Source organism: Aythya fuligula, chromosome 1 (assembly GCF_009819795.1).
Source record: "Aythya fuligula isolate bAytFul2 chromosome 1, bAytFul2.pri, whole genome shotgun sequence".
Lineage (NCBI taxonomy): Eukaryota > Metazoa > Chordata > Aves > Anseriformes > Anatidae > Aythya > Aythya fuligula.
The window spans coordinates 6,620,909-6,634,645 of NC_045559.1; the positions used below are offsets into that span (position 1 = coordinate 6,620,909).

The 13,737-nt window shown below is 39.2% G+C and overlaps 1 protein-coding gene across 1 annotated transcript in view; it reads left to right on the forward strand.

The window, feature by feature from the left end:
• Positions 1-13,737, forward strand: part of CDC123 (cell division cycle 123) — a 35,327-nt gene that overhangs the window by 19,565 nt on the left and 2,025 nt on the right. Inside the window, exons 9-12 of the mRNA XM_032191158.1 lie at positions 2,001-2,123; positions 5,829-5,857; positions 11,155-11,283; positions 13,122-13,259. Of these exons, the coding sequence (XP_032047049.1) occupies positions 2,001-2,123; positions 5,829-5,857; positions 11,155-11,283; positions 13,122-13,259 (419 nt within the window). The remainder of the gene's footprint in view (positions 1-2,000; positions 2,124-5,828; positions 5,858-11,154; positions 11,284-13,121; positions 13,260-13,737) is intronic.

Below are 13,737 nucleotides of genomic sequence, written 5' to 3' on the forward strand. Positions count from 1 at the left end.
CGTATTCACAAGCACCAAGATACATGCATGTACGTGGTCTGTCCAGGATTCCATGTGATGATACAGAGGTGAAGAGGTGTAAGGTATTTAATCCTCATTCTTTCTCCGGGCACCTTCTCAGCACAGTGACTGCGTGCTGGTACTGGCTGTGCCGTTTTGAACCTGTTAGGAGCTGTCAGCCATTTGTCTCCATCCTGTCCCACCATTAGGAATTTACTTCTTGTCCTTTGTCGCTTGGTCTGGTTGTTCTGTGAAGCTTCACAGGAAGTTTCAGGTTCATTTTCAGTTTTGGGATCTGCTAATCTAGGTGCTGTCAGCACTTACAGTTCTCAAAACCCTTTTATATGGCTGTGCTTCCACACTCATCTTCCTGTTCTCTCTCCATTCATGCCAATTGCAGGGTTTGTGGCAGTTCTCTGTAACAGATTTTGTCTCGCTAATAGTGAAGACTATCCATTAATCCACTATTGCTTAAATGTATTGATGTAACTTTTCAGAAGTAGGAAAAAGCTGAATCTTGTCCTGTTTATTGCTGCTGGAACACAACTGGCAGAGGTACACGTTGCTGTAATAACCTCTAAAACAATTGACTTTAGATTTATCATAGAGTGTATGTATCCGTAATCAAGAGAGAGAGTGAGTGATATTTACTTTCAAATACCCCAACGCATTTGTACTCTGGCTAATTAAAAGCTCTGCACATTTCATTAGTAGGTTTTGAAACCTTGGGAATCTACCAGTATGGGTTTTTCAGCTAGCACTCCAGCTGCATTTCTGAGCACCCTTCCAAGTTTTTTTCACAATATGTTCCCATGCTCTTAAAATTAATGAGCCTGTCAGTCAAGCAAAGGAGTGATACTTGCAGAGTGTAGTGAATGCTTTTCCAGTTAGACATCTGCATCCCCTGAGATGCCACCATCTCTTGTTTTTTTTTGATTTTTGTTTGTTTTTAGGCCTGAGTTAAGCTTTGCAGTGATATTAATAATTCAAAGTTCCACTGACTTCATAAACTTTGCTGTATACAAACTTCTTTAAAGGGCAGATCTCAGAAGGAAATCAGCGTTGTCCTACAGTACAACTTGATCTCTGTGCTTTGTGTATGGTTAAAATAGTGAACTGCTGTCGTTGATACATCTTCCGTGGGGACTTCTGGCTTTTTTTCCTCCATGAATAGCATACATTACTCATTCTCCAGTGATGGTGTAGGTCTTGATCTGACGTTTGTCCAGCAGGATATTGCAGTGGCTTATGTTGACATATCCTGTACAAGAACTTATGTCATTTAAGATGCAAGTGTATAATCCTGTTGATGTCAACTTGAACTATTGTGTTGTAGACAAACATATGTCTGACTGTCTGAAATGAAACACTTGTGATGTAATTGGAATAGTTTACCTAATGTCAGATGCAAGAAAGCCCTCAGTGAGGGAGGGCAAAGATATTAAGCTGTATGCCAGTCTGTTGATTCTAGGATTTAAGGCTTCACCTCTTGTGTCTTTTCAAACAGGTACGCTCTATTCCACGCTTAATAAATAGTTTAAATGAGAATCTTTATGGTACACTCAGTTCTATCATCTTTGCTAATGTGCAAACCTGGCCTCTCCTCCTTTCATTTTATGGTTCCAAACTGTGTTTTCTACAATTGATGCGCTGAACAGAAAAGGTTTTTGACCAGAGTAACTAGGGTGAATAAAACTGAAAAGACAGGACAACTACTGGAAACTTAAACTCGGGCAAAGATTCCTCCTGAAATTCTCTTAAAATAGTCAAAGCGTGTACATATAAAATGAGACTCACAAAATGTAGGGCAGAACTGTTCAAGGAGAAAGGTCACAATGACAGTGTTTCGAGTACTGGAGAATAAAGCCAAACAGCAAGTCACTGTTAATGGTTAAAACTTGGGACAATTGTGTTTTGACTGTTTGTGGGGTGGGTTTTTTCTGTTTGTTAGTTTGTTTTCACATCTAAAGCTCTTCATAATCTACTAAAATTTTTGACAGGTATATCACAGAGGGACTACACGCAATACTATGATCATATCTCTACGCAGTGTGAGGAGATCTGTCGATCAATACAGGAGTTTTTCAAGAAACATATACAGTATAAATTCTTGGATGAAGACTGTAAGTATCTTAACACTTCAATTATGGGGACATTGGCAGGGAAGAAGGGCATTTATAAAGGTTTTTAAGAAGACACTGCATTCGTGGTTACAAAGACTTAAAAATGAAGAGTCTACCTTTTTGAAGTTACTTTGCAGGATACTGGGAGGTTTGTAATTGCAAGGGCTTGCAGGACTACCTCTATAGAAATGAGACCTGTTGTCCTGTCCCCCTGCTGAGCCAGGCTTGTTTCCTCCACGGTGCACCAAGTCGCAGTGTGCTAAACTTCAGTTCACTGCTGGAGAACAAAGGAAAAAGTGGTACACGTCAATAAGAAATGATATCCCCAATATTTTAAGTCTGTGGATGTGCATCTCTCTCATTATAGCTATTGATCTCACAGGGCTTGGTTCTTTTTGACTTGGGAGAGTATTATATCTCTAGTGGCTACAGCGTACATTCAGAGTGGAGTTGTTCTTGCCTGACCATAGAACTGAGAACAAAAAACCCTGAAGGAAAAGGTTCAAGCTTTTCAGAAAAACACAAAAAAGGAGTGAAAGATCCCTGTCAGAGGACATAATGTGTTTTTTGTTCATTTGTCTTTTTGCTTGTTGGCTTTTTTGTTTGTTTTTGAAGGTATTTCCCCCTTATACTTGTTTTTAAATAAGAAAAAATCAAAGTCTGAGTAATGGGTAAGAAATACTTAACAAGACATTAAATAAGAAGGAAAAGTAAGAAAAAATGTTTTAAAGATGTTTGCTGCTTTATTATTGTTGTATTTTCCAAGGAAAGGATTTGAAGTTTCTTTTCAAGAAATCAAACAAACTTCTAGAATATTGATGTACAGAACTTTATCTGCTCAAACTTTTGAATTGTATTTGATGAGATTCTACTACACCTGAGCAGCCAAAGTAAATTGTTTCAGTTCTTATGTAGAGTCCTTTACAAATTTTATTGGAAATAGTTTCCTGACATGGTTTAGTGAGAATAAGATAATGTTTTTGTCATGATGTGTGATCAGGACTGGTGAAAAATATGATGAAAGAATTTAAATTGGTCTGGCATGAACCAAGCCTCGGTTTAATAAAATGCATAAACATAAGAATTGTCTGTCAGTTGTATTGTCTTTCATAAAGCTTTGACCACCCGACCTGTAAGTTTTGAGCATGGTAAACTATTTTGCCGAGTAACCAGGACAGTGAAATAGATCTGTTTGGACTTTTTTAGAAAGGATACCTTCTCATGCCAGTTTGTTTTACTGACATTCTTAAAACACTCTTAAAAATTTGTCTCTGCGCAGTTCCTTTATTTCAGTTTGGACATAATACGTACAATTAGTATACTAATTTAACAGATCTTTAGCCCTAACATTTTGAAGTAAAATCAATCACACAGATCTGACGTTCTGATTACTGTTTTAATTTTCCTCTGTGTTCCAACATAATTTCAGCTCGTATGTAATCAACTGATAGATAAGAATTCAGGGCACTATTTTTAGAAATCGACGCCTAGATTTAGGCTCTGAAATGGCTGCCTAGTGAACTGAAAGATCTGAAGTGTTGTCCTGTGCAAAGTAAAACTGTGCCATCTGAATTACCTTCTGGGGAAAAGAGGTTTCAGGGTCACCTACTGGGATGGAGGTTTGTTAACCTTTTAGTCTTGGGCACTAAATGAGTGACCTGTCCTTCTGCAGAGAAATGCCATGCAGAACACATTTTCTGCCCTCTTTTTATCCCCCATACCTTCATTCATCCCCTGGTGTCTTCCTTGATCCACTGTCTGGTAGCATATGTGTTGTTAACAATGAAAATCTGGGTTTACTTGTTTGTTTGCTTTTAAAAGGAAAGGTATTACAGCTCTTTCCCTGACTTCTTGCTTCGTTGAGGCTTTCAGAGCTGTTTGCTCTGCTTTTTCCAGTTGGTCTGGTAGCATCTCCAGATGGAAGAGTTGAGTCAGAGCAGCTGAAGCACTGCGGAGTCAGAGCAGTAAGATAACAGATGGGCGAGTGCTTTTTAAATACTTCTAAATGGTGATAGAACCCTTTAAAATCCTCTCATAAGAGCCCACTAAAACCAATCCTACAGAGGTATTGATGCTTGCTGTAGGGTCAAGCCTTAGCTTACCCTCAGTTTTGAGCAGCTGCAGGTACCGTCTCACTGGCACACAACATGCCTGTTCTGAAGTGTTCCTTAAAGAACAGGGACACAGTTCAAGTTTTCCTCTCTGTTTACTGTTTGTGAAAGTCCCGAATGAGTCACCAACGTGCAGTCAGTCTTAATGGGGATGTAAATCCCACTAAATGTGGTCAGCCTCGGTGATTAACGTTCACTGCTGCCATAGGCTCGCCCCAAGCTGACAGCCATCGTTCAGCCATAAAGCTGAAATGAGAGTTTTTCCATTAGTGAAATATGGCTAATGAGAGTGTGTGGCAAAGCAACAAGTTCAGCTGAACAGCTGGGGAAGAAATCTAGGGTTGCTGTGCTTTTCTTTGCATCGGTGACTTAGCCACCGAGGGCTTGTCTTAGTGAGAAAATCACAGCAATTAATCCTACAGCATCACTTTAAGTTGACATAACCGAGCTTGTGCAAAAAGCTGTGTGGATTTCTAGGCCATATGGCCAAAAAACAGTTACGTGATTGGCTTTAGCTCGGACTTGTGGTTTGCCCTTAGCGCAGCCAACTTCACACAAAACAGTAGGTTAAGCTACGGAGTAGCTTTACGTGTGTGGATGTGATCAATCAACGTGTCTGCTATTGACAAGCAGCTTCCTGAGGAGCTGCTGAGGCTCAAGTGCTCTGCAGTCATATCCTGAGTTTAGTTTATATCTCATGGATTGGGAAATCTCTTAGTTAGCTGAACTATTCCCTCCCTTATTAGCGAAGGAAGTGACAGTATAGCTTTGTCTGAGTTTTTTCTAAATTTGGCTTTTTTTTTTTTTCCCTGCTACTGGTACAATTTCTGCAAGTGGTCATGCCTGAATGCTTCTCTGTTTTCTGTAGCTGAATGGAAAGACAAAGATTTGTTTAACCATACAGTACAGAAGCTAATAGGTAGATACATCCACAAAGACTTCTGCTTAATTAAGCAATGGGACGGACAACAATGTAACAACGCAAGACAGCTCGACTTAAATCACTGAGCAGCAGAGTCTCTTTGAAAGAGCTGTTGATAATCAGTAGGTGTGCAGTATCTATCTGCAGTATCTGCTCTGTTTTATTTTAAATATAGCCATTTCAGGGCCACCTCATCTTCAGCGTGCCCACTGACTTCTGCCTTCCTACAACCTGTTTGTCTTATCTGCTGAATTCCTAATCTCTCTGAAGCAGGAACTTTCTCTTATTACATGTTTGTGCCACGTCTGGCACAATGGAGTCTTGGTCTTCCCTTGAAATTTCTCAGTACTGCTGCAAAACAAACAGCAGTAATGCAGAAGATAAGCCTCTCTTGGTGCTAAGAGTTTATCAAATGTTCTCCGTTGGGGGAAAAATCAGCAGAACAAACCAGAATTAAATGGAAAAGCCTGGCAGACGCGCTGTCAGTGCATTAACAGTAGTTCTTGAAATTTTTCAACTTCCTCTTGGAAATGAACCTAATTCTGGCACACAGTTCTGTGGATGTATTGACTTTGCAGATTGTGCCGTGTACACAAGTATCTGTTTAATTTTAGACATCTTCTGTGGAATTGTATATCTTTAAAGATTAACATATGTATTTCTCTTTTTCAGTTGTTTTTGATGTCTACAGAGACAGCAGGGTAAGTGAACAACAGATTATGTATGTCCTTGGTATTGAATTGTTTATTCTGTGGAAACTGCACCTGAAACATTACAGAGATGAAGCAAATAATAGCTTCATCTTCCTAGAAGTGGTCCTGGCAAAAAAAGTAAAAACAAGAAACGTCAAAACCCATTACCTAGTTTTATCATTCTCTTTCCCAGTTCCTTTTCAATGTTCTCTGCTGTCAACGGTAAGAGAATGATAGGATTAGGGGTGCAAGTATGTCTGTGCCAGTGATGTAATTATTTAGTAAATATCTTCTTCCAGACAAGTAATCTGTTTTAAAGAACATACCTTTGGCTTCAGCTGCAATTCTGTCTGAATTGCCTTCTACTGAAGGCAATTGAGTTTTCTTTTAAGATAGATACTTAATATTGTACAATATCACTAAACAGTTGTAGTGAAGCAGTACTTGTTATTAAGGCTCCCTCTGTGTAGTGCCTGCTGTAGGTGCTTTTGTCAGAAATGTATCTGAACACTCAGCCAGAATAACTGGGATATTTCAAAAATTAGGGGAAAAGGAGGGTGTTTTGCTCACTAAAAAAATGCAGGAGATTCTTACCACTTTTTCTTCCAAAAATGATTTCTTTAGTGTTTTGTCATGTGGTCAGCCCTATAGCACCTGAACTGATCCAAGCTAATCATTTCTTCAGACTGTCCTTCAGAGGTCGGCAAATAACTCTTCCTCTAGGTTACAAAGGGATGATCACTATAAAAGTATGAGTGTTGTGCGCTTGGTTTGAGGCAGATGGAAGCTAATTTTTTTTCTTCTCAAATTATTCCAGCCGTGGTTCCAAGTGCTCAACAAATTGGAACCCTGAACATCTGGATAGTGACAGAGCAGGGAGAAAAGTCCCACCCTAACTTTGCATGCTGATAGCTGCATTAATCACCTGCACCTTTCCTAATGTCGATGGAGGAGTAGGTCATATGAACTGTGCTCTAAAGCGCGCGCGCACACACACACACACACACATACACACACACACATATATATATCTTAAAAGCAACCACAACCAAAAAATGCATTATATAGCCTTAAGTTTCAGTACCTGATTTTGGGATTAACATTAATACCTGAGAATTAAATATTTATTTTAGCTGAAATTTATTTCCAAATCCTTATCTGGAAATGCAGAAAATGATGACAGCAAATGCTATATACTTTTTAAAGTCTCATTGTTTGCCTCGTGTACAGGTAAGGGATTGAGAAGAGTCTTTGAGGTCAGTTAGGAGTATTTTTAGTAAGTCCTGATTATGACTTTGAATGTTGCTTGGGGTATTTTTTAATAGTGTAATAGTAAGTCATGCCATTGTTTGCAAAACAGAAAGAAAACAAGAATATGTCATGTGAAAAGTAACTACCGTATTGTTACTCAGCACAGCTTTTCATGTAAGTACCTAAAAGCAGGCTGCAGGCTGAAAACAGCCATGCTGAGTGGCAATGAAATCTACCTGCCTGGACTCAAATCATCAAACTTTAGGATGCTGTCAGCCAAAATGAGAATCAATGCTTTAGCATCTAACCAAGTTCTGCTTTTGGGTACTCTGCTTCACAGCTGAAGCATGAAGACAGATTATTCAAGTAAAAGGTTTCAGCCTGTGTGATCTCAAATGAACAGTGTTTCTTCATGTGTCAGGATAAAATATATCTGTTTGTAGCTATCTCTTGGCGCCTTTTACCCTCAGGTCTTGTAAACTGCCAGATAGCCCCGTGTGTCAAGTCTTCCTCCTTTCACACATGCTTTTGTGGTTTGCAACTGTATTATTCATTGCTCCCTTTGTGTGCGAGTTACAGGCAGCAAAAGAATATTGAGTGTTGCTGGGTCTGATTAATTTCCAGAGCCCATGCTCTTCTTTGGGCTGGTTGCATGGCAACCTCACCTACAGAATCAGAGAAATGTCCAATGTCTGCTTATTTTAAATTCTTTCAACCCTAAATATTCAGCTTGGACAAGCTTGTTCTTTGCTGTAGTTGTGGAAGAGAGCAAACCCCTCCACATGCTTCCTTTAGTTACTCGAGAGGCTGCAGAGTGCTCTGCCACAAGGCCAGCTCATTGTGTCAGAGGATGGCATAGGATAGTTGCCCTATTGAGAACAACTTTTTCTCTGGCTGCCTCTCCTGTTACACTCTCTTCACCAAGCACATCTGAGCTAGCACCTGGCTTCGCAGACCAGTCATCTTTCAAGGAAGAAAAACCATCATGCAGTCTTCAAAGCCCAGTGAGCTGGAAACCTAGCCCTGAAGAAGTCATAATGCAAGACCAGCGGCCTCTCTTCATTTGGATACCTTTCTTTTTTTCTGCTAGCAGCGTGCATCGTTGTGCAACAGCTGAGAAGCCTGAGACTCAGCTCTGCTGTTGCTCCTTTTCTTATCTCTTACAAGTCTTACACCTTGTAACCATGTCCAAGACAAGTTACCGTATTAAGACGAGGAAAAGCAAAATAAGTGGCTCCAGACCGCTCCTAGTTCACAACTGTTCTTGTTAAGATGCAAACTAGTGCTAGCGGCTCTGCTCTAGAGCATTGTCACCGTGCATGAAGGTGCAGCTGGAGTTAGGGAAATGTAACAGTTTGGTTTGCGTTTTATCTATCTTTTAACTTCCTTTAAACAGTCTCTGTCATAAGCACTTCCTTTCAGCAGCGTGCTGCTTAATGCTTCAGTAAAACAAAGCATGAAGGTGTCATGGTATGGTAAATCTAGTGGTTCCTGTTTTAGGATGAGAGAAAAAAATCTCACGTAATACATGTTTTTTTCTCCCTCCAGGTATGCACAACTTTGCTTCTCTGGCTTGTGCATTTCTGTGTCCCCATGACAAAGATTACTAATGTAAGAAGGCAGCAGATAAATAGCTTTACTCCTGCTCTTCAGATACACAGTGCATGTCATCTTAAACTACATTTAAATAACAGAATTGCAGAGAAGACTTGAATGAGTATTTAATCTGAAGAAAAGATGGTTTGGTTACCAACCCAGAGTTGTATACATTCCCTTTTAACAAGGCCTGAGATGAGGTATTTATTTTGTTTGCCACTTTTCATCAGTTTGCTACTACTGGAGCTCAGCAGAGATTTAAGACAGTCTCGAGGAGGCAATTGGTGTTGTGGATGGAGTGCTGCTGTCTGTAGAGAGGGAAATACTGCTCGGGTGCTCACAAAAAACAGATGTTGCTTTCAGTAGTGTCTCAAACCAATTTTCATTTTTTTTTTTTCTACAGTACATCTCTTCCCTAGAGAAACGACCTTGAATTTCTATTTAAAAAAGAAAAACACAGCACCAACAATTTCATGTATTTGGGGTGAGGAAGAGTCTCTGTGAAAGTCTTTCATAAGGAAGTCCTTTATGAAGCGTAAACATTTCTGATGCAAGGAAAGATTCTCTGAACTGCACAATGAACTTTGCCAGCCGTTGCCTCTGCCTGTGATTAAATTGGTTCATTAGCTTGTTTTTCTAGTACGATAGCATGAATCTAAATTTCAGATTCCTCCTCCCAGTGCCTTGGAGCTAACAAGATGTCCCCATTAGCAAAAGTAAAACATTGCTTATAATGAGAATTTGTGACTGTGTTTCAGGCAGGAACAGAGACGGAAAATGATAGCAGAGCTTGGCCCTGTTTGCTGTCTGCACTGACGGTGTCAATTTTGGTTCAGAGGTGTTGCAGTTTAGCAGATTTGTGCTTCCTCACCCCTCCAAAAATAAGAAGCAGGTCCATGTCCCTGCAGTTTGCCGTTTCTTTTGCAGCTGTCTGCTTTGGGTAGCACCTTTGCAATGTATTTGCTTCCTGAAACTCATTTTGGGACAGTTGTACCCCATTGATCTTCCTGGAGGGAGTGAGACCTGTGACAGTCTGCGTGCAAACCCCATGGTCACAGGTCACCGTGCTGGCACGGTTCCTGTCCACAGGAAACATCGCTGCTTTCGTCTGCCCGGGACTCCCCCCACCTGCATTAGTAACTGTGCAGAGGATGGCAGGCTGCTTTTAGCCTCTAGCATTTCTGTTCTCTGCTGTTGGGTGGGTTTCTACTCGGTTCCCACTCTGCAGTGCCTGTGAGGGTGGTTGAGGCAGTGTGGGTGGGAGAGGAAGTCTCCATGTTACTCTGACTGAAGGCTTCAAAGGGATCTTTGTAAGTTAGAAAACAGATGGCTCTAGTGTAAATCATTAAAGGTACGTGCAGTTTGTATCAAGATAGGAAGCCGCTCAGATAAGGAAGATCCTTTAGGAACGAGGGAGAGAAAAAGCAAAATAATCTTTCAGTAGCTACACAGTTTCAGGTTTGGTTTCCAATTCCAATCGGTCTTCACTAAACACAATAAAACCCTTCAGTACCAGATGTTACAACAAACTTTTTCTCTCTGTATTTGATAGATCTGATTTCTTCCAGATGTGATGCTTGTTTTGCTAGTTCTTACTACCAGTTGTATTCATATTTCATTATAATTGATCATAAAGTATTTGTTTTGTTAGAATAGATGACACTTTCTTGGGTAAGAAAAGAAGGCAGTGCGCTGGGGGTTGTATCTCGAGATGACTCAAGGAATTCAAGCTCTTCCTTGTCCCTGGCAGACTTCTGTTACCTTTAATAAGTCGTGTTAGTCTCCCTGCTTTCATTTTTCAGCTGTAAATAGGCATGCTCTCAGTGCATACTACTAAAATTGTTTGGCACATTAATATATTAAAGACAAGGCAAGAGAAAGTCTGGGCTACTAGTGACAGCTATATTAAAAATGCATTTAAGTTACTATTTTATTTCTTAAATCTATCGTGCAGCTTTCACGATCTCCACTAGCATTTTGCAGACTGTGCTCTGTTGTTTTACAATCCCTTCTGAGAGTACAGAGGTGCTGAGGTAGCTCTTAATGGAATGCAAAATCCCTCTTTTCTATTTCTTTTTTTTTCCCTTCTTTATTCATGCTGTCTGTGAGTCATGGAGGACCATAGCAAATCTTCTGTGCTCTCATCCTTGTGTACAACTGCATCTTGTGTAGAAGGGAATTCAGTTTATTTGAGCTCTGACTAATTTTCTGCCTAAGACAGTAATAATAATAAATATATATATTAATTGAAAGCTTTCTATGTTTTAAAACTATTGGTCTAATGTAAAGTACATTAGAATACTTTTTGTGTTAGAACAGGTGATTTTGATTTTGACACTTTTTTTTTTTTGTCTGTAAAGATCAGGCATACTACAGTAGAAGAAATGTGTGTGTGTGTGTGTTCTGGTTTTGTTTAAAATTTTACGGCTTGTTTTAATTCTTCTGTTGTTTCATTGCAGGGAAAGATTTGGCTAATAGATTTTAACCCATTTGGAGAAGTAACGGATTCGTTGCTGTTTACGTGGGACGAACTGACCTCTGGGAGAAATCTGAAAGGCGACCAGAGTGAGGAGGAAGCAACAGAACAGGTATGGCTGTGCTGTGAGGAAGGCTGGCGAGTGAATCCAAAAGGCATTATGGCCTCTGCTGCTTTTTTTTTTATGATCAAATTGGGATGCAAATCCCATTGAAATAAATGGATGTCCTTGACTCTTGAAATGTAAACTCTGTAAGAAGAATTGATCTATCTTTTTAGGTGGTAGATAATCTCAACAAATATTACCTGCTAGTTTTAGATGCCTACAAGGGAATTTGTAGTTCAAAACATACGAACCCGTATTGCAGTTCTGAATTCAATTGAAGATGATGCCCCAAACTTGTTTTATGCATCTTTGATGCATCTTAAACTTCTTCCCATTCTTCTCAATTTCTTCTTAAAATCTGTTACTTTTCTGTATAATCACTTAAACTTTTGCTTTGTTTCTGATACTCATCATAGAAACTCTCCCTGAGTTCCAGATTTGCGTTTGGTGGGAGGCAAAAGAAGCTTAACTTCTGCCTCTCATACTGAATGCCCTCAGGGAAGAAACATTGTCCTCTGATTGAACTCCATCGACTTGCAGAGCAGGTCTTTTCTATCCCTGTTGCAAGCTGCCTCTTTAAAAACAAATAACTTCCCATTAATACTGAGAGGGAGGCGTAGTCTTCATTTATTTCTACTCCAACTTTTTCCTCCTCGTGTGACTGAGACTGAGTTCTTGCATCTTAACAAGTCCTTGGATGTCTGGATAGGAGATGTTAAGTAGTGTTACCTGATCTTGTGAAGCACTTGCTGTTTGTCTGAGGAGAGATGGCTAGTCAAATAGGGCTTTTCTTTAGTTTCTAGCTCTTAAACTGCATTAAGAGTATCTGAAGTATCATGCTATATAGAGCTTATTTTTAACATTTGGGCTTTGCTGTGATTCCATCACCATTTTCATAATACGTTGAAAGGGAAATAAACTGCTATTCAGGTTACTCTTCATGCTATTTTCTTAGTGTCATGGTCTGGCTATTGCTGTATGAAAATTCATTTACTGAACCTTTCTGCTAAAACCTGCCTCCTTTGTTAAAAGCACATTCCCAATTCTCAACTTGTCCACGGGACACCTGAATTTTGGATTTATTTTTCTGCGTGCCAGGTGCTTTACATAATTTCTCTGGTGTAAGGCCGTATGTCAAGTAGAATGACTTACCTGCATCCTTCAGCCTAAATTGAATCACAGGATCTGTTGTAAAGTTACCGAACGTCTGTCTCTTAAAATGAAGTTACTTATCGATGTGTAATTGCCAATTAGGTTGCATGTCTAGAGCATATTTAATGTGCAATATGTTGAAGAGAAAATTATCTCAAGTTACCTAAAGCCTGGTGTGAGAATTGAGAGATATGTCTGGGTATTCTGTAGAGCAATATATTCACAAAAGGCAAAAATGTGTCAGAAAGCTTAAATCATAATTCTGATAAGGCTATATTTGCAAATACGGGTTTAGAGAAGGAACCTGTGAAGACGGGCTTAGGGATGTTATTGTAAATATTTATCCACATATCTCACACAGATTGTAGTGCCTAAATTCCCTGATAGCTCCATTACTATGGAGGCATTGTAAATGTGTATATGTATTAAACACATTAACAATCAGTACTCTGTAGACATTTTGAAGTGAGGAAATGAATGCGTTTGACTGTTGATAACTTTTAAATTATTGTTCTTAAGTGGGCAGAGTTTTTCATGAAAAAATAACCAGTTATTAGAAAGTGCAGGTTTAGCTGAATGAGAGCTAAACAAGCTCTTTGGCAAGGTGATTCAGACAATGGGAGGAGTTCAAATGATTTTACTGGTTATACTCTCAGGCACTGTTTTTATGGTATCCATTATCTTTTCCAAAGGACTATCCAGTTTTCCGCTGTACGAACAGTCAAGTAACTGTCCAGCCTAGTCCATACCTGAGTTACCGACTGCCAAAAGATTTCGTGGACCTTTCTACAGGAGAGGATGTTCACAAATTAATTGACTTTCTTAAACTGGTAAGAAGTACTGAAAAAAATTCTCACCTTTCATCTCTGTGAAATGGCAACATATAACTAGGTGCCTGGAATTGTGCTTTTGTAATTAGCATAGATTACATACGTACCTGTAACATATATGAAGCCATGATACAAAGTACTGTTGTTTTTGTTTGTTTGTTTATATATATTTATGTGTATATTTTATACATATATACATATTTCTTTAGTGATTAAGAGCACTCTCTCATTTTGATCTTACTTCATTTAATTTTATCTTCAGGGAAGCAATGTAAATACAAATTAGTCTAAATGGGAATGTATTTTTTGAAGAGCTGAAATTAAAAAGTTCTTAGAAGCATTAAAAAGTTAGTGCTTTTCTAATATCTTCTATTTCTTTGCTCCGTTGATAGCAGTGACATGAAAACTTGACATCTTTTTAAGCTGGGGAAGTGAGGGCAAGTTGCCTTCATCTTGATTACTGGCTTCTGTTGGTTAA